We start from the raw sequence: 22800 nt of genomic DNA, 5'->3' as shown, positions 1-22800 counted from the left end.
ATTGTCTCAAAGGACGGGACGAATTTCGGGTCATCTTAAAGGGTGACAGCACCCAATGGTAGAATTTTCGTTTTGTCGCCAAGAAACTTCGCACGATACTCGATAATACCGTTACTGATGGCATCGAAGTCCTTCACCTTGCGTTTGCGAAAGTCTGTAAGCAATTCGCGAAGTCCTTCAACGTACTGATCATGTTGATCTGCCTCGCAGTTGCCGTAGGCACCAAGTTGAAGGAGAATTTGATCATCTATTGCCCCTCGGCATGTTAGCGTTCCCTCCACTGGCATGCGCCCTCGCTTGTTTATGGTTGTGTGTTCGTGGATCATGATGGCACGTACCCGGAACCTGCATGTTTTCGAAATGCTGGAATTGGCACTTGCTGCCTCTAGGGCAAGCTCCTCCAATAAGCTGGTCAGGGCATACTTCCTTTGTCACGTCGATCTTATTGCTGTAGGTCAAAGAGCGTAACCCCCCGGCCACCGAACCGCTATACTGAGGATGAAAGCGATAAGCCCTAAAGTATTGAAGAGGCGTCTCATATGGGACGAATGTGGTTTTTTCGATTTTCTCACAAACTCGCGGTGCCTTTTGGACCTCAGCCTGTAAGGAGTTAGCTTTGCAACCCAAGAACAGACCAAGTTTGTCTACTTCTCGATGCGTTTCAGATTCCGTATCTCCATCACCGAGTGAGATCGGTTGAGTGATTGGAGTTGTCGTTGCCATGCCCTGCATGTCAGTATCGCTTGTTTCCAACACTCCATGATCGAGTGGTGCATGAAGGGGCGAAGAATGCCAGGAAACAGGGGACTGTGGGCCTGGTAGACGAACACCAACATGCGTTGGCTCGTAGTCGTCGGTATCTTCCTCCTCGTTCGAAGTATCGTCCTCTTCCATTGCCACATCGTCTTCGGCCTCTTCAGCCCCATTCGTGGCAGGATCGCCAGATGTGTCGGCTGTATTGTGTGTGATGGAAGATCTTGTCGCCAATGCAGAGGGGCTACCTGGTATAGTAGTCTCTTTTGCCCTTCGATTCTCAAGCTCTTGCAGTTCACCTTGAGGAAGTTGGTCTATCATTTCGCTGTTAATAGTGGGCTCAATGCTCGAGGCTTCGTCCATCGAGGCGTCTGACACAACCTCATCGCAAGAGAGATTTGCTTTTTCGTTCTCTGCAAGCTCAGTTAATGTTTCTTTCGAGTTTGTCTCTTGAGAGGCCCTCCGAGCTAATTCAAGATCAGTAGAGAACACGTACAGAATCAATTATGCTAACCATTTGTCACCATATCTAAGCTGTCCCTCTGGAAATTCTCCAGCTCAGACTCGTTCGGCGTTGACGCGTTCAACTCATTTTCTGCAGCATCTTCCTTCAATCGCTCTTCTTCAGCCAAACTCTTCTGAATCTCGTTCTCGAGTCTAGCGGCTTCGGAGTATAGATGCTTGAGTTGTTCGGCCTGTGCCTTTCGCCGAGCTTCAACAATAGGCAGGCGTTCGCTGGCAACTCGAGCACGCAGCGAGGGTCTTGCTGTCGCTGGTTGGTTTCTCGCTTTGGGCAATTTGGCAATAACATGTGGAGAATTATGCACACTTGACGCCGGGCTATCTTGAGCCACTTCGGTATTTGTCGATACAGCACGCCTTACAGTAGGTGCTGGCGAGGTCGGAACGTCGACGCTGCCCTCCTTTGAAGGTGATCCAGATTGAGGCAAAGGTGAATTATTGCCGGACTGTTTTGCCTTCTTACGAGCCTCGGCCTCAGCAATTTTTCGCTTCATGTCCTCAATCTTTTTGTTCATACTCTCAAGATCATACATGCCATTAGCACTTGTGGCGGGAGTCCCTGCAGTCTTTGGGCTGGATGCAGCGCGACGAGATGCACTGTCTGGCAGAGCTGGATGATCTCGGAAAGATGCTGTTCTTGAACCGGGCGTCATAGGCTGCTGTATTGACGAAGGCCGCAACTCAGGAGAATCAATTTCCATCTCAGCGTCGTCTTCATCGTCGCTCACATCGATTAGGAATGGACGAGACTCTCGAGTCTGGCCAAACGGGCGCTTATGGGACATGGCCGTGGAATTCTCGTTCAACTCCGCTGCAACAGGTCGTTTGCGTTGGTGAGGAACAGGAGAGGGTGCGTTTGATGACAGAAATAACCCAGGAATAGAAGGTGCAGTTGCTGGATCCGCAATCTCAACATTGACTTCTGTTTGCTCATCAATATTCACGGAATCAGCACGCGCAAGACTTTGCGACCTGCTGGGTTCAGTTACTGGCGGAAGTAAGTGAGGCTCTGAGGGTGTATGCGCTTGGGGCGCCGCCTTCGCGTTTGCCTCCCGTGCTTTTATCAATGCCTCCATCTTTTGCTGGATCAGCTTCGACTTCTCCGATTGACTCTTAGTCTTGTCTGTTTTCGTGTTGCCTGGCAATAATGGTATCGGATGTGCAGGCTTAGCAATATCAGTGTCTCCAACTGCTGTTTTGGAGCCTTTGGCAGCCAATAAACGGGCTATACGGTCTTTCCGTTCTTCAGACTTGTCTTTCATCTGCTCCACGGCCTTAGTCCCAGCGGCGGCCGTACTCGTTACCGTTAAGGGACTCTCTTGATTGAGGGCATTGCTTGGTACTTTAGCAACGTTTGACATCGATGGTCGTTTTGCTTCTCCTTGGCTTGCCGTATTGGCTTCCAAGTCGAGACCCATCTCCCCAAAAAGCTCATCCAGCAGTGCCTGATCAATTCCTTCTTCGATATAGTTGTGATATCGAACATTGAGTGGCCAGAGGTGTAAAATTGCCTTTTCAGCCCTTTTCTTAGATTCTGAGATAATTGTATCTATATGCTTTGTGTCAGGCCTCGGGCTTGAGCTGTACTCGCCTCCATTAGCATCTGTCGTCTTCATGACTATTCCGGACTCCGTCATTGTAAGGTTATTGGCAACGCTTGAGTTATCTAGTCGGAAATTAGCATCACCACAGAGTACCAGGAACTTAGACATACGTGTGTTTGACCTGCCGTTTTCCGAGCCGTTGGATTCTATTTCACGAGGGGAGAGATACGGTGAGTATGAGCCGGAACGCTCGCGACCGGGTTGCTTTGAGTTCGATGCTCGTTTCTCGCCATCGTAGTTGTTTTGTAGGTTCTCGGTCGTGTGATGCTTGGCAGCTGTAGGATCTGGCGGTCGGGGGCCATTATCCTCGGCATCGGGGCCATCTATCCCGTTGGGCTCGTATATATCTTCGAGTTCGCCTTCACTGAGCTCACCGTCTTCCATTCTATCCACATCCATTGCCATAGTCGACAGCGAGTTGTATGTTATCGAATGGCTGGAAGCGTTGTTATCGGGCCTTGTCGACACATCCGTTGTAATGGCATTGCTTAAGTCCATTTGACCATCGGGGATTTTCTGAGGTAATGTTGGCTGCCAGTTTGCAGTGTCCTGCGAAAATCTCATTCCTAAACCTGGAATGGTAGTCTGCTTATACTCATACGCTTCCGCAACTCCCTGGCCGTGAGCCGGTTCAGCCAAAGCTGCGTCGTTATGATAAAAAGCAGGATTATATGGTTCGTTTGCTGAGTTCGCGTAGGGCTGCGAGGTTTGGTAGCCCTGGGCCGCACCATGGCCGTACACGTATCGGCTCATTGGTGATGATGATTCCAAGTTTTCGTAGATCAAAGGTGGCGTGCCCGATCGCATCAAAGAGAGAATCAGATGCTAATTCAGGCTTATAGTCAAGCGTTAAAGCTTTCGGGATGGATGAGTCGGGATGAGGGCCAATTATTCGTTGTAATCTCAATATGCAAATCCCAAGCAGTAAAAGTAAAGTTGCAGTTCAGATTCGAGAGTTCGTGATGAGTCATAACAGTCAACACCGTGATTTATCCATTTCGTACGTTGACTGATCTGCTTGTCGAAAGGTTTCGTTGGCAAGCGTCCCTAGACGTGATAGAGTAGGTAGTGCCTTGAAGGAATAATCCCAAGCTGCCTTTGACAGGAATATGCGTCGCGTCTAGTCGCATACGGTTTAGCGCGGGCCAGGCGCTTAGATCACATGATATGGCTTTGTTTACTCCCCGTCAGCTGTCCCTGGCAACGCCCTGAATAGATCGATGATGTTAATGTCTGTTCCATGCCCAACTGTGCTATCCCAATATTTGCATTTGCATTGCATTACTTCATGGCATGTTCATGAAAGGGTGAATCCCGACCACAACTTTGTTATAATTTCACCTTTTAATTATTAGAAGATCAGAAACTGCACTTCCCTGTTGTTTCTCTACCCTGCCTGATTTGTTTACTTTGCCTGATCGCACAACCTGGAGTCGAGTATCTGGCCGAGAGGATCGCAATACTACCAATTGTTCATGTGGGCTAATCACGATGTCTTTCAACGCCAACGCCAATGGCACAGCGCATCGGCGCAGTAATCCTTTTGCGAGAACACCTTCTGCCTCTCCAGCTACAAATACCAACTTGCGACCCAAGTCAGCCATATTCTCCTCTCCTTCATCAACTTCTGGGCTCTCGACACCCCCAGGACACAGCCGGACACAGTCGAACGGATCATTATCAGCAATAACTCATGGCTTCTCGGGCCCAGCGCCGAGGCAGCAACGCAGTGACTCCAAGGGCGCCACTCCAACATCGACGACATTTGCACCGTCATTCATCAAGACTGAGGAGATGAAACGTCATGATACAGTAAAGGGTATCGAAGGCGAAAACGACTTCTCCGGGAAGCGCTACGTCTGGCTTAAGGATCCGCAAGCCGCATTCGTCCGGGGATGGATCGTCGAAGAAATGGATGGGAATCGGTTACTAGTACAATGCGACGACGGCACTGTAAGTATCAGCTGGTAGTTGGCGTTCCGTATATTAACAATTGTTCAGCAAAGAGACGTCGATGCTGAGAGCGTTGACAAAGTGAACCCTGCCAAGTTCGACAAGGCAAACGATATGGCCGAGTTGACGCACTTGAACGAGGCATCGGTTGTCCACAACCTTCATATGCGGTACCAAGCCGATTTGATTTATACGTACTCAGGCCTTTTCCTTGTTACCGTCAACCCGTACGCATCGATTCCTATTTACAGCAATGAATACATCAACATGTATCGCGGGCGGAGCAGAGAGGACACAAAGCCTCATATTTTTGCAATGGCTGATGAAGCCTTCCGGAATCTTGTGGAAGAGGGGAAGAACCAGAGCATTCTAGTGACTGGCGAATCCGGCGCAGGCAAGACAGAAAACACGAAAAAGGTCATCCAATACCTCGCTGCTGTTGCTCAGGCAGACTCGACAATCAAGCACAAACCTCACCATTCTAACCTCTCACAACAAATCCTTCGAGCAAACCCAATTCTAGAGGCATTCGGAAATGCTCAAACAGTTCGCAACAACAATTCCTCACGGTTCGGAAAATTCATTCGAATTGAATTCACTCGAAATGGCGCTATCTGTGGCGCATACATCGACTGGTATCTGCTAGAAAAGTCCAGAGTCGTACATATCAACTCCCACGAACGGAATTACCACGTTTTCTACCAACTTCTTAAAGGGGCAAGCTCCGCCTTAAAGAGGGAATTCTTAATCGATGGTCTTACGGTTGAAAACTTCAATTATACCAAAGATGGCCACGACACAATCGTGGGTGTCTCAGACCATGATGAATGGGAATCCCTCATGGAAGCATTTAACGTGATGGGGTTCTCGGATGAAGAGCAGAGGTCTATTTTGCGAACTGTGGCCGCGGTGCTACACCTGGGCAACATCACCGTTGTCAAGGAAAGCCGCACTGCAGACCAAGCCCGCCTGGCACCAGATGCAAAAGAGCAAGCCGCAAAAGTGTGTAAGCTTCTTGGTGTACCATTAGAGCCCTTCTTGAAGGGTCTCCTCCACCCCAAAGTCAAGGCAGGCCGAGAATGGGTTGAGAAGGTACAAACCCCTGAGCAAGTTCGACTTGGCTTAGACGCTCTTTCGAAGGGCATCTATGAACGCGGTTTCGGCGATCTCGTCAACCGAATCAATGGGCAGCTCGATCGCACTGGCATGGGTCTGGAGGATTCGCACTTTATCGGAGTACTCGATATCGCCGGTTTTGAGATTTTCGAACAGAACAGCTTTGAGCAGCTATGCATCAACTACACCAACGAAAAGCTGCAGCAATTCTTCAATCATCACATGTTTGTCCTGGAACAAGAAGAATATGCACGTGAGCAGATCGAATGGAAATTCATCGATTTTGGTCGTGACTTGCAGCCCACGATTGATTTGATCGAACTGTCGAATCCAATAGGTGTCTTTTCTTGCCTAGATGAGGATTGCGTTATGCCCAAAGCTACAGACAAGTCATTCACTGAGAAACTTAATTCTTTGTGGGACAAGAAATCAACGAAATATCGACCCTCGCGTCTAGGTCAGGGTTTCATTCTCACGCACTACGCTGCCGAGGTCGAGTACTCTACAGAAGGATGGTTAGAGAAAAACAAGGACCCTCTGAATGATAACATCACCCGCCTTCTAGCTGCTTCATCGAACAAGCACGTTGCGTCCCTGTTTTCTGACTGTGCTGAATCTGAGGAGGATCATGCTACTGGAAGAGGCAGAGTCAAGCGAGGGCTCTTCCGCACAGTCGCCCAGAAACACAAGGAGCATCTTCACAGTCTCATGGCGCAACTCCACTCCACCCACCCTCATTTTGTTCGATGCATCCTTCCCAACCACAAAAAGAAGCCAAAGCAGTTCAACAATCTCCTTGTTCTAGACCAATTACGCTGCAATGGTGTTCTGGAAGGCATCAGAATCGCGCGGACTGGCTTCCCCAACAGACTTCCCTTTGCAGAATTTCGACAGCGATATGAGGTCCTTTGCCAGGACATGCCCAAAGGATATCTCGAAGGACAGGCCGCGGCCAGTCTTATGCTTGAAAAGCTTGGACTTGACCGCGCTTTATATCGGGTGGGCTTGACCAAAGTCTTCTTCCGCGCGGGTGTTCTTGCAGAGCTTGAGGAGCAACGAGATGCTCTAATCACCCAAATTATGTCCAGATTTCAATCAGTCGCTCGAGGGTTCATCCAAAGGCGGGCAGCCTACAAGAGGCTATTTCGTACTGAGGCCACCAGAATCATTCAAAGAAACTTCAACGTTTACCTGGATTTGGCGGAAAACCCTTGGTGGCAGCTGATAGTGAAGATGAAGCCTCTTCTTGGCACCACTCGTACAGCCACAGAAGTTAAGCGAAGGGATGCAATGATCAAGGATCTAAACGAAAGGATGCAACTGGAGTCCCAAAATCGTATGAAACTTGAGGAGGAACGACGAAATTGTCACGCTGAAATGATCCGAATCCAACAAACTCTCGAGAGTGAGCGTGCGCTTGCTTTGGACAAAGAGGAAATTTTCAAGAGGCTTCAGCTTCGAGAAGCGGAGCTTGAGGAGAAGCTTGCGGGAGCAATTGAAGACCAGGAAAGGCTAGAAGACGAGTTAGACGACCTTCTAAATGCCAAGAACCGGGCGGAACGAGATGTTGAAACATATCGTTCTCAGCTTGAGCAAGCTGCCACCCTCATTGCTAAGCTTGAGGAGGAGAAGAAGGGACTGAGCACAAAGATCAGCGAAGTTGAACAATCAATGGCCGACATAACTCAGAGACAGGCCGAGCGTAGCGAGCAGGAACTCGCCCTCCAAGATGAAATCAAGATGCTTCAGAGTCAACTATCGGTCAAGGAAAGGAAGGTTCAGGATTTGGAGACCAAGCTCGTGAAGCTCGATCAAGATTCGGAGCTCAAACTCAACGCAGCTCAAAGAGAGCTTCAGTCAACTAAGTTCCGAGAAACTCAACTTACTCACGAGAACGAAGACATCCAGAGACAGCTCAACGAGCTCTCCAAGACGTCGACTGATTACGAAGATCTTGTTCGACAAAAGGAGAGCGAACTCGCTCTTCTGCGAACCGACAACAAGAACTTCGAAAGCGAGCGTCAATCTCTTGAGGATCAGAAGAGGTCTCTGACCACTGAGAAGGAGAAGAACGCCGAGAAGTACCGCGAGGCTCAAGCTGAACTTGTAGCCATGAAGTCTCGGCAATCTCAACTGGAGCGAGAGGCCGAGGACGCAAAGAACTTGCTGGAAGCACGTCTGTCGGAAGATGCACAGGCCGATCAGAATCGCCAAGTCCTCGAGTCACAAATAAAGGATCTGAAAGATGAGCTGTACAAAACACAAATGGATCTTAGTCGAGAACGCCAGTCTCGAGATGACGTCCAACTGCTCGGTGAGCACCGCTACCAAGAGTTGAAGGATGAATTCGATCGTCTTAATGAGTCAAAAATCATCATCGAGAAAGAACTATATGCCCAGCAGGATACCCTACGGAGAACGATGGAGGCCAGGACTACTGCTGAGAAAGAACGTGACGAAGCAAGGCAAGAGATCCGCCGCCTTCGAGTGGCCAAGACACAAGCTGAGGAGGCAAGAATGCAAGCCGAGGTCGCTGGCGAGAGACAAGCTTCTAAGGCAGCCCTGGACCGCGAGAACAGTCTTCGAAAAGATCTCGATGCAGCACAGGAACGGCTCCAATGGTTTGAAGGAGAGTGCGCCAAGCTCAACCGCCAGATTGAAGACCTCAACAAGTTGATCCTCGAATCAGGCGAATTTGGCTTGAAAAACGACCAAGCCAAAGAAAGACTTGAACGAGAGTTGACCACTGTGAAGAGCCGCTTGACAGCATCAGAGAATGACAATCGTGCTTTGCTGAACAAACTACAGCAGAAAGGGCTGGAGATTGCTCGCTCTAGTTCACGCGCCAGTGAAGCTTCTCGAGGTCAGATCATCTCTCTCCAGCGCGAAAAGGCTCGGCTGGAAGAGCAGAACACAAAACTCAACAAGCAATTGGGTGATTCCCAACTCGCAATTGCATCACTCGAGAAAAGAGCGGAGAAATTGCAGCTCAGCCTGGAAGATCTTAGCCATGAGGTTGCCCGTGAAGTCAAGTCAAGCAGAAATGCTGAAAAGGCGACTTCTACCTTCACAGCGCAGCTGGCTGAAGCAAATAGAACCATTGAGTCAGAGCGGCAGTTACGAACTCAGGCCCAGACTACTATTCGTACCCTGCAAACGTCCGTGGATACACGAGACAAGGAAGTGAATGAGCTGCGAGCTCAGATGCTTGATGTTCTACGGACTGTCGATCCAGAGGTTCCCATCCCCCCTCAGTCGGATGGGGCTGATGAAAATGTACTCATTCAGAACTTTGATCTTGTGAGAAAGGTTGAGGAGCTTCAGCAAAACCTTCGTGTGCAAACAGCAGCTCGAACAAACGCCGAGAACCAACTCAGTGAAATGCGAGCGTCGAGGAATGACCCTGCTAGCCGACCCAAGCTCGAGGAGATCCAGCTCAACGAGGCGCCCTTCCAGGGGTCACCAACTCAGAAGAGGGCAGCCAAGCTCCATGCTCGCAATTACTCCAATACTTCCACACCCACCCGGCGCTTCCAGGACCTCGACCATCTTCAAGATTCAACACGTTCCGATCGAACCATCGACACTCTCAACTTCAACAATCGTATGGATTTGAAAGCCGAAGTCGAGGAACTTCAGAATCAACTTCAACTTAAGGAAATGCAAAATCGTCACTTACAGAGCCAGATTGACCGAAGCACGCCTATACCGGAGAACTACGACGACCAAAGCCCCTCTTTGCGTCGCATCCAAAAACTTGAGATGGTCAATACCCGTCTTCATGAAATGCTCGATGACTCTAATAAGAAGGTATCTGCTTTGGAGCGCACAATTCGATCTGGGCAGCTTTCATTACGGGATGTACAGACACGCACACACGAAGAAATTTTGGAGGTCCTAAACAGCCAAGAAGACTCTCGTCGAGCCTTGGTTCATAGTCACAAGGACGCCGTGGCGGAGTTAACCGATATCAAGGGACACTTTGAGAGACTACGACACGATCGTGCCAAGGCCGAAGTCGAGCTCCGTGATGTCAAGTCTGACCTACAGGAGATGACTCTAGCAAGAGAGCAGGAGGCACAGAATCGGAATCAGCTTCTCCAAGAGTTTGCAGATCTCCAGATTCGTCTTGATGCAGAAACCTCGAAGTTTGCAGATGTTTCTTCTAGTCTTGAAATGTACAAGAGCCGTGCGGACGAATACTTCAGCAAACTCGAACAAGCCGAGATCGCTGTTCTCAAAGCTAGTCGTGCCGAACAGTTTGCCAAGTCCCAGGCAAAGGAAGCTGAAGACACATACGCGGAGGTCATGGCAGAACGTGAGAAGATGGATGCCAGCATTGAGGATCTGCAACGCCAGAACCAACGCCTCGAGGAGAAGGTTGAGGATATTTCGACAGACTTGGCAGCTGCCACTCAGGCTAAGAAGAGACTTCAACACGAACTCGAGGACTACCGTAATCAGAGAGCCATGGAGATCGAGGACAAGGAATCGAGTATGGAGCAGACTCGTAAGAAGTATCAGGCCGAGTTCGCTACATTGACCAACGAACTTGATCTTGCTCGTGAGGAGAGGCTCTTCAAACAAGCAGAGATCGCCCGCCTTCGAGAAGAACTTGATGAATTGAGGTCAAAGTGGGATGATGAAGTCCTTAACAGCTCAACCTGGTCCAAGGAGAAGGCTCGTTTAGAGTCAACATTGGCAGATGTCGCTTCCTCTCGTGATGAGGCAGTAAATGCTCATAACGAAGCTCAAGGAAAGGTTGTGACATTGCTCTCTCAAGTCCGTACTCTCCGCTCCTCGGTGGACGAGATCACAGCAGAACGAGACCATCTTCTCCGGGAGAAGCGGAATGTTGAGGCCCGCCTAGAGGAAGCAAAATCTGGCCTTGAAGACCTTGTGAAGGGAGACAGTCCCTCTCTGCGCAATGCCGCCAACATGGACAAGGAGATTCTGGAACTAAGGTCACACCTTGCCCAACAAGAGGATATTGCGGCCGCTGCCGTGGAGAAGATGCGCAGAGCAGAAGCCCTAGTGACGGAGGTACAAAAGGATGTCATGGTGGAGCGCGAAAACAGCATTCAGCTGCAACAACAAAAGGCATCCTTGGAAAAAGTTCTCAACGAGGCCCAACTCAAACTTGTTGATCTGGAGACCAAGGGCTACTCGAGCGCCAGCCAGGATGTCAAGTTCCTGCACAAACGTATTCAGGAAGTGAGTTGCCCTGTGACACTAAACAACTTTATCGAAGCTAACATGATGCAGCTCGAATCACAGCTCGAAGACCAGGAGACTGAGCGTAGCAAATCTCAGCGCTCCGTTCGAAACGTAGATCGAATCGTGAAGGATATGCAAGGACAGATCGACCGCAAGGACAAACAAAACACACAGCTTTCAGAGGATGTCTCAAGGATGCGCGACAAGGTCGAGAAGCTACTGAAGACCATCGAGGAGCTACAGTCATCGGAGTCCCAAAACCAGTTGTCAGCTCGTCGAGCTGAGCGTGAACTCCGAGAAGAAAGAGAGAAAATCGCCCGACTGGAGCGCGAATTGGCAGGATTGAAGAGCCTCCGCAACGACAAGGGGTCGGGGAGCGTCATGGGTAGTGTCCGCAGTCGCATGGGCCCCTGGCGGGTCAGCGAAGGAGATGATGCATCATCCATGGTGGACATTCCCAGGAGGAAGAGTAGCCTTAGTAGGGTCCCCAGCTTCACAAAAGGATTCCTATAGAGGTAGGGGTGTTGAACAAGGAGGCGAATGTAGGATACACACATAAGCTGGGAACATGTTGATGAGGCGTTGAAGCATTTGTCCAGGGTCTGGGTACTGTAATGGTTTGCAAGGCATAGGAGACGGGCATGATGGATGGCGGATGGTGTCTAGGATTGGTTTTGGCTCGCTAGTGCTTTAGGTGTTATTTACTTTGCGTATGATTAATGAAGAGCTTACGCTGCATGTTTACTATGTGAGATTCCTCTTTCTGTGGCAAATTCACTGCATGATAGTTCAATACGACTGGTTGAATGCCTAAAGTTCTTCAGCAGTTGTTTTGTGGTTGGCATATTTCATCTCGCATAATATGAATACATCGTATCTTACACACCAAGCTCTCCTCAACTTTGTAGTATCGAGGGGCGGCTTGCCTCAACAGATGACACAGGGACATTATTTCTCATCCTCTTGGGAGATGCCTGAAGGCTTCTGTGGCTTCTCCATTCCCATCTTGCCCATAAGTCCCTCTATCAACTCCTCCATCGCTTTTTCATCTTCAGGGCTCACCATCCCGGGCCTGCGGGTCACAGCCTGTGTTCGCTGCCTTAATTCCTCTATCGAGGAGAGATCAAATGCCCAGGAAATGCCTCCTACTAACATGACTCCAAAGCTCATGACGTTGAGCGTGGCAAGCCCAAGGGCTGTTACAGCGAGTAAAGACCTGTCACCCGAGTCAAACTTGACTTGATGACGGTTGGAAGTGTAAAATTTGGGGAAGGAATCGTGCCGCATTCGCAGCACTGAACGTCTTGATACAGCAACAGATGCAGCAAGGAACCCAGCACCAGTGAGAAGCAGACCGAACTGTCGAATTGAACGGTCCCATGACGGTTGCTGTGCTGCTATTATTGGCGATGTTCTTTGTGGAGCAGCAGAAATAGTTGGTGGAGTTGGTGTTGCTGGTGGGATTGAAACATTTGCAGATGGTCTTTGCTGAGCTGGTGAAGTTTCCTGGTTTTCCTGGAGAATTGGACCTTTATCAGAGTTGGGTATCCCTAGCCACGAGCTTACTAAAGAAGCAAGAATAGGCATTTTTTCTTTCTTTTCGTGATCAGCCAACGTCTGTTTGATGGCGGCGTTTAACTAGGCATGCTGGAATAATAAGGTAAACCGTTGAATGCCTATTACTTCCTCTTACCTTACTTTTAGGGGATATGGCACCCCGCTCATTGCATACAACTGTCGCGAACCTAATGTAATGGATATCTACATAACTCTCAAGTATCACTGTCTCATGTCATGTCATGTCGTGCCAAGTCAATAAAGAACCTTATCAACCTCTCTCCCTCCAGCCCAGCAACCGCCGAATAATTATTCCCTACTTTGCATTTTGAAAAGTATGCCGAAAATAAAAAATAAGGGGCCCAAGTCAGGCAAAGTGGAAGCCTCGGCGCCGCCGCCACCAGCTCCTCCATCATGGCCAGCCTTCAAGCCTTCTCTGCCGATAGTTGACTTGTCTCCTGAACCTCATCCATTAACTTCCAAGGTTGTTCTTGTACCTTCGTTTTTCCCGCGATCGCTCTGCCGCGATTATGTCGCCTTTTTAAAAACCCTCCCTCTACAAACAACGCCAGGTCGACCCAAGCGGGGCGAAGCAGTTCGTGTCAACGATCGGTTCCAGGTTGAGAGCCATGACTTTGCTTCCCGCTTATGGGAGCAAACTGGTTTGAAAGAGCTTTTGCTAGACGGTGATGTTGACGAGAACTGGTAAGTCTTGCTTCGCGTCGAAGGGTCACGAAGTCGTAGACAGCAGAGTTAATGTTGCGTAGGGGTGGTGAACCTGTTGGGCTGAATCCTAACATTCGCGTATATCGTTACTCGAAAGGCCAGTTTTTTGACTGCCATTGTACGTGTATAGGTCTCATTTCCGCAACTGTTCCATTCAGCGACCATCGTAGCGACCTCCATGGCATAACGGCGCAATCCTCTTGCTCCTGTCCTTCCACAACCGTTCCATAATCTGCACCCATCCATCTATCTCATGACTCCCTCTTCTCACTTGACATGCGCACCTTAGCTGACCAATATCTGTGTCGCCCACCAGATGACGACTCGAATAACCTGACGTTGCCTTCGAATCCTCCGCTACCGGTGAGGACCACCTGGACCCTGTTACTATATTTGACATCTGCTTCTGAGGGTTGTGTTGGGGGCGAGACTGTATTTTACCCAAGAGATCGAAGGTCGTCTCGAGAAGAGATCGTAGTCCCTCTCGAGACTGGGACATTGCTTCTGCACAAGCATGGAGACGATTGTCTACTGGTAAGAGGCTCCATATACCCTTTTGCCGTCTTTGATTAGACAGACATCCGGTGCTGCATGAATCTCGACCCTAACGATTTACTAATCACTTGAACTTAGCACGAAGGACGAGAGGTTACTGCAGGTGAAAAATGGGTTTTACGGACGGATCTTTGCATCAGACGATGAATTTTATTATCGGCCTAAGTACCTGATAGTCCCAAAACCTTGGTTTACTGTACTACTGAGTTTACTGTCTACCTTGTCCTTACTAGCTGGCTGGCCCGTTGTCGTCCTCACAGTTCCAACGGTCCATACTTGCACGCGGCAATTTCTCCAGCCACAAGATTTTCAACCTTAGACTAATGTCGCGGTCGTGTCGGCAGCTGATCGCAATGCTAATGGTCACTTGGCATCCACCTGACTCATGAGGTTGACCAAGCGATCCATAGCTTCTTCTTCGTCTTCCCCCAATTCATCACTGTAGATCGAGTCTGTATCGTCTTCGACAACATCATCATCATCACTCGGAACTTCAACTTGCATGACATTCTCTGATGAAATATCTGGCTGTTCGTCGCTGACCATTCCAGAATCTATTCCAGCAGAAGATGATTGTCCTGAACCAGAAATGCCATTAGGGGAGTCGTCATCTACGTCGGACACCGCATCGTCTTCCAGAGGGAAGATAGCCAATGGCTGTCCTCGATGAAGGACTGTGCCGTCCGGAAGGCGAGAATGGATCTCAGGTGCCAGGTCAGACACTTCGGGGACCTCGTGTTTTACAGGCGTGGCATCATTCTTCACTGTTGGCTCAAGGTGCTCGCCAACCCCTGGCATTTCTCCTTGACGAGGTCCCGCGGCAAGTAGAGTTCTCAGTTCAAGGTCACTAGAGTTTGCCATACGACACATCTCCCTATGGAAGATCCAGGGGAAACTAATCAGAGGCATTGACTTTGGTTCCAGCTTGCGCGGTTGCAAGAGGGTTCCCGTGTCGTTGATGACTCCTCGGTGGTGCTCGTATAGTGCAATTTTCATCTCCTCATCGGTTACCTTGTACATGGCTGCGACAAAGGGTTCGAGTTTTTCTGCACTTTTAGAACCTGCAGTATCGATACATAGCTGTCGAAATGCCCCCTTGAGATTAGTGTATTCGCGACGAAGCTCCTCCTGAACTTTGTAGTCTGAACCAACAGCTGGTCTCGACATGGCAAAGCCAGTCCAAAGTTCGAATTCAGTCTTGAGCGCATGTTGGCTCAGTAGTCGGCGTACAGATGTATCGTATTGTGTCTTGATCTTTCTTGCAGATTTGAGTATGTCTCGGTCGAGCTCAAACTTTGTGATAATCCGTTGGTCGAACGGACTGTCCCAGATAGGGTCAAACTTGACTTGCTTGCCTTTCACTTTGTCAAATATGATACCAAGAGCTTTCCTTGAGTTGTAGCTGTTCTTCTTCTCCATAAAATGGGGCCACTTCCGAGGTTGCTGATCTCGTCTCAATACCGCCGGGTCGCCTGTCTTCGGATAGTCCACTGCTTTGGAGTGCAACTCTGCAAGTTCAAGACCTTAAAGCAGGGTTAGCAGAAGACTTCGATATGTGAGCATTACCTAGACTTACATTTTGATGACATTGGGCCAAGCTCGTCCGAAAAGGCTAGATGAGATGTTGCAATGAGCGGCAGTTTATCGTTCTTTAGGTACTTGACGAAAAAGTTTCTGAGATCGTCGACCGTGACATCACGATCAAGCTCAATGGGTTTGGGTGCTGAGTAGTTCATAGGCGGATAATTCCATCTTTTCGGAATCAAAGTCGGCTCCCATATTACGAAGAAGTCGTCGCCGTCAAGGTCACCACCAGAGAGCATATTAGGAACAGGCTGATCGCCAGTGGAGGGAAATACAACGACGTCCCTCAGGTGGTGAAGGGCTGGACAGTCCACCGCTTCCACAACACGAATGTCTCCTGGGTGCAGAGAAGGATTGCGTCCAATTATGCATACTCCACTAATGATCTGAGTCTTGTTATAGTGTGTTGCGTCGCTCAGCTGAATGAAGATTTGCGGAAGTCTATCGATATCTTTATCTTCGGAGCCTTCGGTTTCGGATGAGTGACCTCTGAGGGTGCCAGTTTCATCGACGCAGCCAAGGACGAAGGCACTTTTCTGCACCTGGATCCTTGCTTTCTCCTTGAGGAGCTTCAAGGACCAAGACCTCCACAGTTTAAGTACGTTAACAACGAACGGTTCCTGCAGATCATCTGTTTTGAAACCAGCCCTAAGCAGGTCAGAGATACTGTTCTCGTCAACAAATTTGGTCAACATGTCTATTGCAACGTCGTTGTCCTCCATGGCCAGCTCATACGACCGTAACTGGTGGTCAAGCAGGTTAGTGAAGGAAGCGATGGGGACCCCAAGACATTCGAGAATGGTGATTGTTTGTCTGTTGAGGGTTGCTGTCGCCATTGCTGCACTGCGGATAATTTCGAGACCTTTGGAATCTGACTCAAACTTCTTCTGGGATTCACGAATGTGGACTTCCATGACTTTAGTGTCGTTGGGCCAAATGGCGAGAACCCCTTTACAGCCACCCATACGAAACTGGAAGGCGGAGGGTTGCGCAATAACATCAAGAATCATGTCTTCGCTGATAAGCTGCGCCAAGAACGACGATATCTTGCCGATACCGTCGGTGAAGCAGTGGCCATTCCTCTCAATATCAGGAATCTGTCTGGTTGCCGGCGCCGAAATTGCATGAAGCTCTCGTGTGGTAGAGAAGCATTGGCCGAGACGAGCAGCATACTTCGCCACAACCTTTATATGGCTAAACTGGCCCATCCACCTGCGTATATCATCGCATGATAGGTGCTCCGTGGGACAAAAGAAGTAAGCGCCGTTGACTCTGAGCTGCGAGTTGCCAAAGGCAAGGAATTCGTAAAGACGATCGCCGATACGGACGCCTTTATACATTGAACGAAGCACTCTTTTGTAGATCTCGTCGTTTTGGTCCTTGTTCACCGCAATCCTCCCCTTTTCCATCTCTTCGGTAAACTGAACTTTGAGGAAACGATCCTCATAATGCTTGTAGCGACGCATGACGCGGTTGGACATCTCCACAGTAGGCGTTGTATAGCGAATGGTTGTTGGCGTGATGACTGCTTTACGGATGAGACAACAATGAGAAGGAACCCTTGACATGATTATGGAGCCATCAAGCTGAGACTCCTCTAGAATAGCCATTGGGTCAACGACGACTTGAGCGTTATCAGCCACGGTTTCGAGACAAAGTCTGGCTTTGGCTGGCTTCATGTTCGCAAGTCTCTCCAAGAACTCCCTCTCTATCATGTGTTCGTTTAGATAGCCGCGTGAAAGACAAACTTCAAGCTGGTATCTGATGTCGAAAGGTAGATGAATAACCGAGTCCCGAGAGTACTGAAGCATCTGAAGTGCGTTGTGTCCTTCGGTCGGAGCCTGATGGTCTATATATTCCCACATCTTTGCTTTTGTTCCATCCACAGTTTTGAAATCATCTTGAACTTTGGTGGAGATGTTGAAGTCGTCCAGGATGGTCACTAATTGCTGATTGACCTGGCTTGCTATTTCAGTCCCCCCGTCCAAAACGAAACCAATGGTGGTCCATCGGCCGATATCAACGAATTCGGGATCTTGGAAATCGTTGTGGAGCGTGACCGGGTGCATCATGGGGAGGCCAGCATGCTGAACAATGTTTGTCGCACGGTTCCAGCTCTCCATTACACTCCAATTCTTGGCTTCGTCGGAAAAGGTCAAATGAATATTAGGTGCCTTCCAATAGTACTGGGGTGGTATCTTGAGAGGAACAACAAAAGTACAGCAATTATCAGCGGTCGCTGTTTGGTAAACATTCTTCATACTCGCAAAGTCAATAACAACTTTGTGTTGTCGTTCAGTTCTGTTCCCCCCCACAACACTCGGTACGGGGAAGAAAGCAGTCAGTCTCTGGTATTTCGGATTAACCTCAAGTTTGAGACTTCGTCCATTGCCCATCCCAGGGATAGACTTCATGATCTTCATTGAGTTCTCCCCTGTCAGGCTCCCGAAATGTATGGCCGCAGGATAGAGTGTCAGTTTGACAGGACAAGTCCGGTCAGGATGTACTGGGCTTTTCAGAAACCCTGGAGGTACGTGATTGGAAAGCTTGATGGAAATCTCAATCTCTTTGGGGTGTTGTTTTCTGTCGTGATGGCGAACAATATAACTGCCTGTGTACCAAAAGTTTCGCTCTGGCGGTGGTTCAAACCTGATTTTGGCGTTACTGATGTTCGGATTTCTTTGCGTCTCGTAGATATCCATGTATGCGATTTCTCCCTCATGAGAGAACCAGTCCCAGAGATTTGAAGTGGTGACTGAAGTTGGCAATCCCTCAAGATGTATCGTGAGCTCAGGCCATGCTTTCCATTGTTCGTGGAGCTGAGGAGCAAGCCCATCAATGTTGACTGCATGGTTTCGCCGAACTTTCGGTTTCCCTGGCCTGCACCTCTTCGATCTTCGCTGGTGCTTGGGGGTTTGTTGGAATCCTCTCGAGAGTCCGTCGGGGGGGCGTTTGGAGCTCATGTTCAATTTCTATCCATGTATTCTGGAGAGGTTGTCAGTCAAAGTGGCCTCCTCAACGACGAGTTCAAATGATAACGATGGCTTCAAAAGAATGTACCTTGGTCAAATGGGTGATGTCCCAGGAATAACTCTGCAGCACACTTCAAGTGTTGATCATAGATGTTAGAAGTTAGCACGGCTGTTGTAGCAAAGGTCAAGATAAAAGGGCTTTTTCTTGGATCGAGGAAGATGAATTTTGTCACTTGGCGTGATGATGAGCGATGACAAGTGGTGAGTGTTGCGCAGTGATTCAGAGACCAGGCTTTTTCTAGAAGCTCGAGATTGCAGATGCCTCCTGCTGCGACTGCTGCAGCAAACAAGAAAGAAAAATCGAACTAGCAGGCCTTATGAAGCAGTAAATCAAGCCACCAGCTAAGCACAGTACCTAGTGTCAAAATTCGAGCAGAGAGGCAAAGGGTTTTGGGCCAGAGGAGATTGAACGCAGCTATCCGTTGGTGTTTGTTGGTGTTTGGTGTCGTTTGAAAAAACAATGTAAGAAGCCTAGTGATGGAAGCGAAATCGCTGATATCAGCAAACAGTTAAGTACTTGGCCGCTTTCCTGAGTACAGACGGCTTTGTTCAAATGTTTTGTTTGCTTGAATATAATGCATTTCTTGGTTGTTACGGCAGCACCACATCTGTCAAGATCTTGCAGTGTAAGACGCCGTATTGCAGTGTGCCTCAATTTCGTATTGATGACTGAGCCGTTGGCTATATCATTCACACGGAGATGCATAGCTCTCTCAAGCTCTAGCTGCTGATTGGGTTTGTCTTACATGCTTCATTCAACACTAGGACTAAGCTGCTGTGTTGGAAGCAGGGCTGCAAGCGGCCCATGCAAGCATCAATCCATACTGCAAATCTCTATATACAGTAATGATTTGTTGCTCAACCACTAGTTTAAGAAGCTATGTAGAAACACAGCGATAACTCCTGTCTTAGACCAAGTCTTTCACCACACGGTTTGGTGTTACCGCGGTATTGGACCCAGGATACAGAGTGTTCTCCCAAGGCACATCCATGATCTTTCCAGGATTCAAGATCCATTCGGGGTCGAAAGCCTTCTTCACAGCTGCCATAACTTCCAGAGTCTCTGGTCCAACTTCCCAGAGTAGACTCTCCTTTTTGCCCCAGCCGATGGAATGCTCTCCTGTACATGTCCCATCCATGTCTAGCGCTCGTTTCACCATGTTCTTGACGCAAGCTTCGACTTTTTGGCGCTCACCAGGGACGTTCTTGTTATACATGATACTTTCATGAAAGTTTCCGTCTCCTACATGCCCCAAGATGCTGGCAAAGAGACCAAGCTCATCCATCTCTTTCTTGCTGACCTCTATGATGTCAGCTAGCCGGCTGAACGGAACAGCTACATCGGTGCTCCCTGTGTTATCATCAATTAGCGACCGGGTTGACAGGTAATATGTTGATTGCGGCACTGTGGTACTCACAAACATCGTCACCATTTTTTCGGAGAGAGAGCATAGACCAAAGGGACTCTTTCCTGGCAGACCAGAGCAACTGTTGCTCAGCAGCATCCCGAGCAAATTCGAAACTTCCACCCTTGTTTGCCGCCGCAATTTTCTTTACTCTGCTGATGTTGTCTTTCACGCCGTCTTTTGTACCCGAGAACTTGAAAAACAATGTTGGCAATTCCTTCCAGACCCGCGGTTTCGTAGCACCACCGAGGTTGATAACTCGCATTTGAACTTCATCCATGATCTCCATCGCCGCGACGGGAACGCCGGCCTGCATGACGCCAGCTGCTGCATCGGCGGCATCTCGAATGGTGGGAAATGTAACAACAGCAACCGAATACTGCTCTGGAATGACAGCCAGCTTGAGTGTAGCTGTGAGTGTTAGTAAAACGTTCATTTTTGCGTGGATACGCTTTGTTATACCTTCCGTGACAATCCCTAATGTGCCTTCAGAACCAACAAACAATCCATTCAGGTTGTATCCAGCAGATGACTTTCGCGGCCTTCGTCTGGTTTTGATAATACGCCCGTCAGACAGGACAACGGTCAAGTTGATTACCCAATCCTTCATTGTGCCATATCTTACAGCGTTTGTCCCGGAGCAATTCGTTCCGATCATGCCTCCAATCTTCGCTGATGGGCCTGGGTATATTCGTCAGTGCTGCGATATCTCTGGCCCTCCATGCTTGTTAGTCACATACCAGGATCGACGGGAAAGAAAAGGCCACTATCCATAGCCAATAACTTTGCGTTTAGATCTTGCCAGCCAATACTGGGCTGGACCACAATATCCATATCATCTTTGTTGAACTGAATGATTTGGTCCATATACGCAAAATCCACACTGATTCCTCCATAAGGGGCAGAAAAATTGCCTTCCAAGCTTGAGCCTCCTGAATAGGGGATGATGGGAACGCGATGCTCATGACATATGCGAGCGATCACAGAAACTTGCTCGGTTGTTCTAGGATATGCCACAGCTACCGGCAAAGTATCAGGGTTGACCGTAGACCATTCTGAGTAGCCATGTGCGAGTAGATCCTCGGGGTCCGTCGAAATAAAGCCTTCTATTCCAACCTCATTCTCGATTCGCTTGATCGCCTGTTTCGAAGATCAGTCTGAGGGCATGAGAATGTGCAGGTATTTTACCTTCTCCATCTCGGGCAACGTAGCGTAATGAGGCGCAACCGGTCGACCCCATATATATTTTCCAGTGCCTTTACTTTCGTTGAAGCTGGCAAGCCCCCATCCAAGAGCACCAGCTCCAATGGCTACTGCCAAAACCTTTGGTCGCGACCATCCCTGGCTATTCCTTGGTTTTCTCTGAGCAGAATCATGGGCAACACGAGAACGAAGGCCAGGGGAGACTGTAAGACCTCGTCGAAATTCCGTTCTCTGGGCACAACGGCCCAATAGGGTTCTTGTCGAAGTCCTGCTGGTAAACATTTCAACCGAATGTTAAGGAAATCTATAATTTTATGACTCAGGCGGCCCGGTCCACAATTGACCGATGCAGAACCAAGATCGATTCAGGGCCCGAAGGCTGCTGCTTTCCCTCCAATTAACAAAATTCAACGAGTCCGTTGCGTAATATGGCTCTTGCGAGCAACGTTTTGATCACGAACAGGAACCTCTGCCGCATCTAAGCGAATCTGTACCGAGTATCCGCAAGCAGGTGAGAAGAGGGAAGAACGACAAGAATCCTTTAATTCAAGCAACCAGGAGAAATGACCTCGCAAAGGAGAATTCTGGAACTAGGTAGATGTGGCCACGATGGGGCTGACACTCACTTATAAGTAGTCTCAAGAACATCACCGGCGCACGTGGGGCATATCTAGGAAAGTAGAAATCTAAATACCAACGGCTTCTCTTGTAAGCATAGTGTCGCTGATGCAATACACTTGGGCACCGCGTTGCCGCTGGGTCTTAGCATGGCTTTTTCCCATAGCATGTTGAGCCTAGCGGGTCTGTCTAGCTAGGTAATGGTGAGGGGGCACACGATCCATCTTTAATGGACCTTGTGCGTGTGCGGTCTTACTGTAACAAGAAATTCAGTCGCATTGAATCCATGGGTGGTTTGAGGCTCCCCACGCATTACTCCCACATGCACATCACAGGAACAGCGCGCGTGAGACTCGCATTGTCGAATCGCAGCTTCAAGGCGTGCAGCCAACTGCATCATGGCTGAGGAGGATTCGGCAGGCGACTGCAGTTCTCGTTAGTCATGCATTTTGACCTCATGCGTAATTACACGACTCGGTACCCTAGATTTACGATGGATTGATCATTTCCCCGCTTCTAAATGACTCGGTTTGCTCGCCGAACCAGCAGTTTCACAGCTTGCAGCATGTACCGTGGGAGTGTGGAGAGTGGGAAAGAAGCCGAGCCCACTTGGTGCTATTCGCAGTTTGGGGGTTCAAGAGCTTCCTTCAGTGGGATGGAGCAACTAGCTCAATGGAGAAGTTGGGGAATAAATGAAGAAACTCAATTCGAGAGACAAGTCATTCGCAAACAACCAACATTCTCGTAGACGTGGGATGGTTAAGGAATAGGAATTCGCCTACATCCGAATTCTCTCCTCGGTCAGCAAGATTGTAACACAGCCACAACTTTACGTATTAGGAGGTCAACTGATAGTCTGATAATCATGGATGTAACCCATGAGCACTTTTGTATACAGGCTGTTTTCGTCATTGCCTTGATCGTAAATTGTTGTGCAATGCAGCCCTACCAGTC

General features: G+C 48.9%; 6 protein-coding genes; 2 read left to right on the top strand and 4 right to left on the bottom strand.

Annotated features, from left to right (window-relative positions):
- Nucleotides 1-35: 35 nt before the first annotated feature.
- On the bottom strand, nucleotides 36-3632 carry FFUJ_06234 (uncharacterized protein; the record flags this gene model as incomplete). XM_023579536.1 has 5 exons in its annotated part: nucleotides 36-256; nucleotides 339-600; nucleotides 649-1220; nucleotides 1268-2941; nucleotides 2990-3632. 5 exons carry the CDS (start codon nucleotides 3630-3632, stop codon nucleotides 36-38), a joined length of 3372 nt encoding a protein of 1123 aa, XP_023432358.1.
- Nucleotides 3633-4370: 738 nt separating this feature from the next.
- FFUJ_06233 (related to myosin II) lies at nucleotides 4371-11678 on the top strand (the record flags this gene model as incomplete). XM_023579535.1 has 3 exons in its annotated part: nucleotides 4371-4832; nucleotides 4881-11162; nucleotides 11214-11678. The coding sequence occupies 3 exons, from the start codon at nucleotides 4371-4373 to the stop codon at nucleotides 11676-11678; spliced, it is 7209 nt and encodes a 2402-aa protein (XP_023432357.1).
- A 435-nt stretch (nucleotides 11679-12113) lies between these two features.
- FFUJ_06232 (uncharacterized protein) lies at nucleotides 12114-12752 on the bottom strand (the record flags this gene model as incomplete). Its single annotated transcript, XM_023579534.1, has 1 exon — nucleotides 12114-12752. One exon carries the CDS (start codon nucleotides 12750-12752, stop codon nucleotides 12114-12116), a length of 639 nt encoding a protein of 212 aa, XP_023432356.1.
- A 307-nt stretch (nucleotides 12753-13059) lies between these two features.
- Nucleotides 13060-14021, top strand: FFUJ_06231 (uncharacterized protein; the record flags this gene model as incomplete). XM_023579533.1 has 3 exons in its annotated part: nucleotides 13060-13427; nucleotides 13490-13566; nucleotides 13765-14021. 3 exons carry the CDS (start codon nucleotides 13060-13062, stop codon nucleotides 14019-14021), a joined length of 702 nt encoding a protein of 233 aa, XP_023432355.1.
- A 345-nt stretch (nucleotides 14022-14366) lies between these two features.
- Nucleotides 14367-18550, bottom strand: FFUJ_06230 (probable RNA-dependent RNA polymerase (RdRP) SAD-1; the record flags this gene model as incomplete). XM_023579532.1 has 2 exons in its annotated part: nucleotides 14367-15526; nucleotides 15580-18550. 2 exons carry the CDS (start codon nucleotides 18548-18550, stop codon nucleotides 14367-14369), a joined length of 4131 nt encoding a protein of 1376 aa, XP_023432354.1.
- A 977-nt stretch (nucleotides 18551-19527) lies between these two features.
- Nucleotides 19528-21510, bottom strand: FFUJ_06229 (probable D-lactate dehydrogenase (cytochrome); the record flags this gene model as incomplete). XM_023579531.1 has 5 exons in its annotated part: nucleotides 19528-19970; nucleotides 20038-20436; nucleotides 20488-20706; nucleotides 20766-21165; nucleotides 21214-21510. The coding sequence occupies 5 exons, from the start codon at nucleotides 21508-21510 to the stop codon at nucleotides 19528-19530; spliced, it is 1758 nt and encodes a 585-aa protein (XP_023432353.1).
- Nucleotides 21511-22800: the final 1290 nt, after the last annotated feature.

This window comes from Fusarium fujikuroi, chromosome FFUJ_chr06, assembly GCF_900079805.1.
Source record: "Fusarium fujikuroi IMI 58289 draft genome, chromosome FFUJ_chr06".
Taxonomy (NCBI): Eukaryota; Fungi; Ascomycota; class Sordariomycetes; order Hypocreales; family Nectriaceae; genus Fusarium; species Fusarium fujikuroi.
Note: the sequence above shows the minus strand (reverse complement) of the source record. Positions and strands in the feature narration are given on the sequence as shown.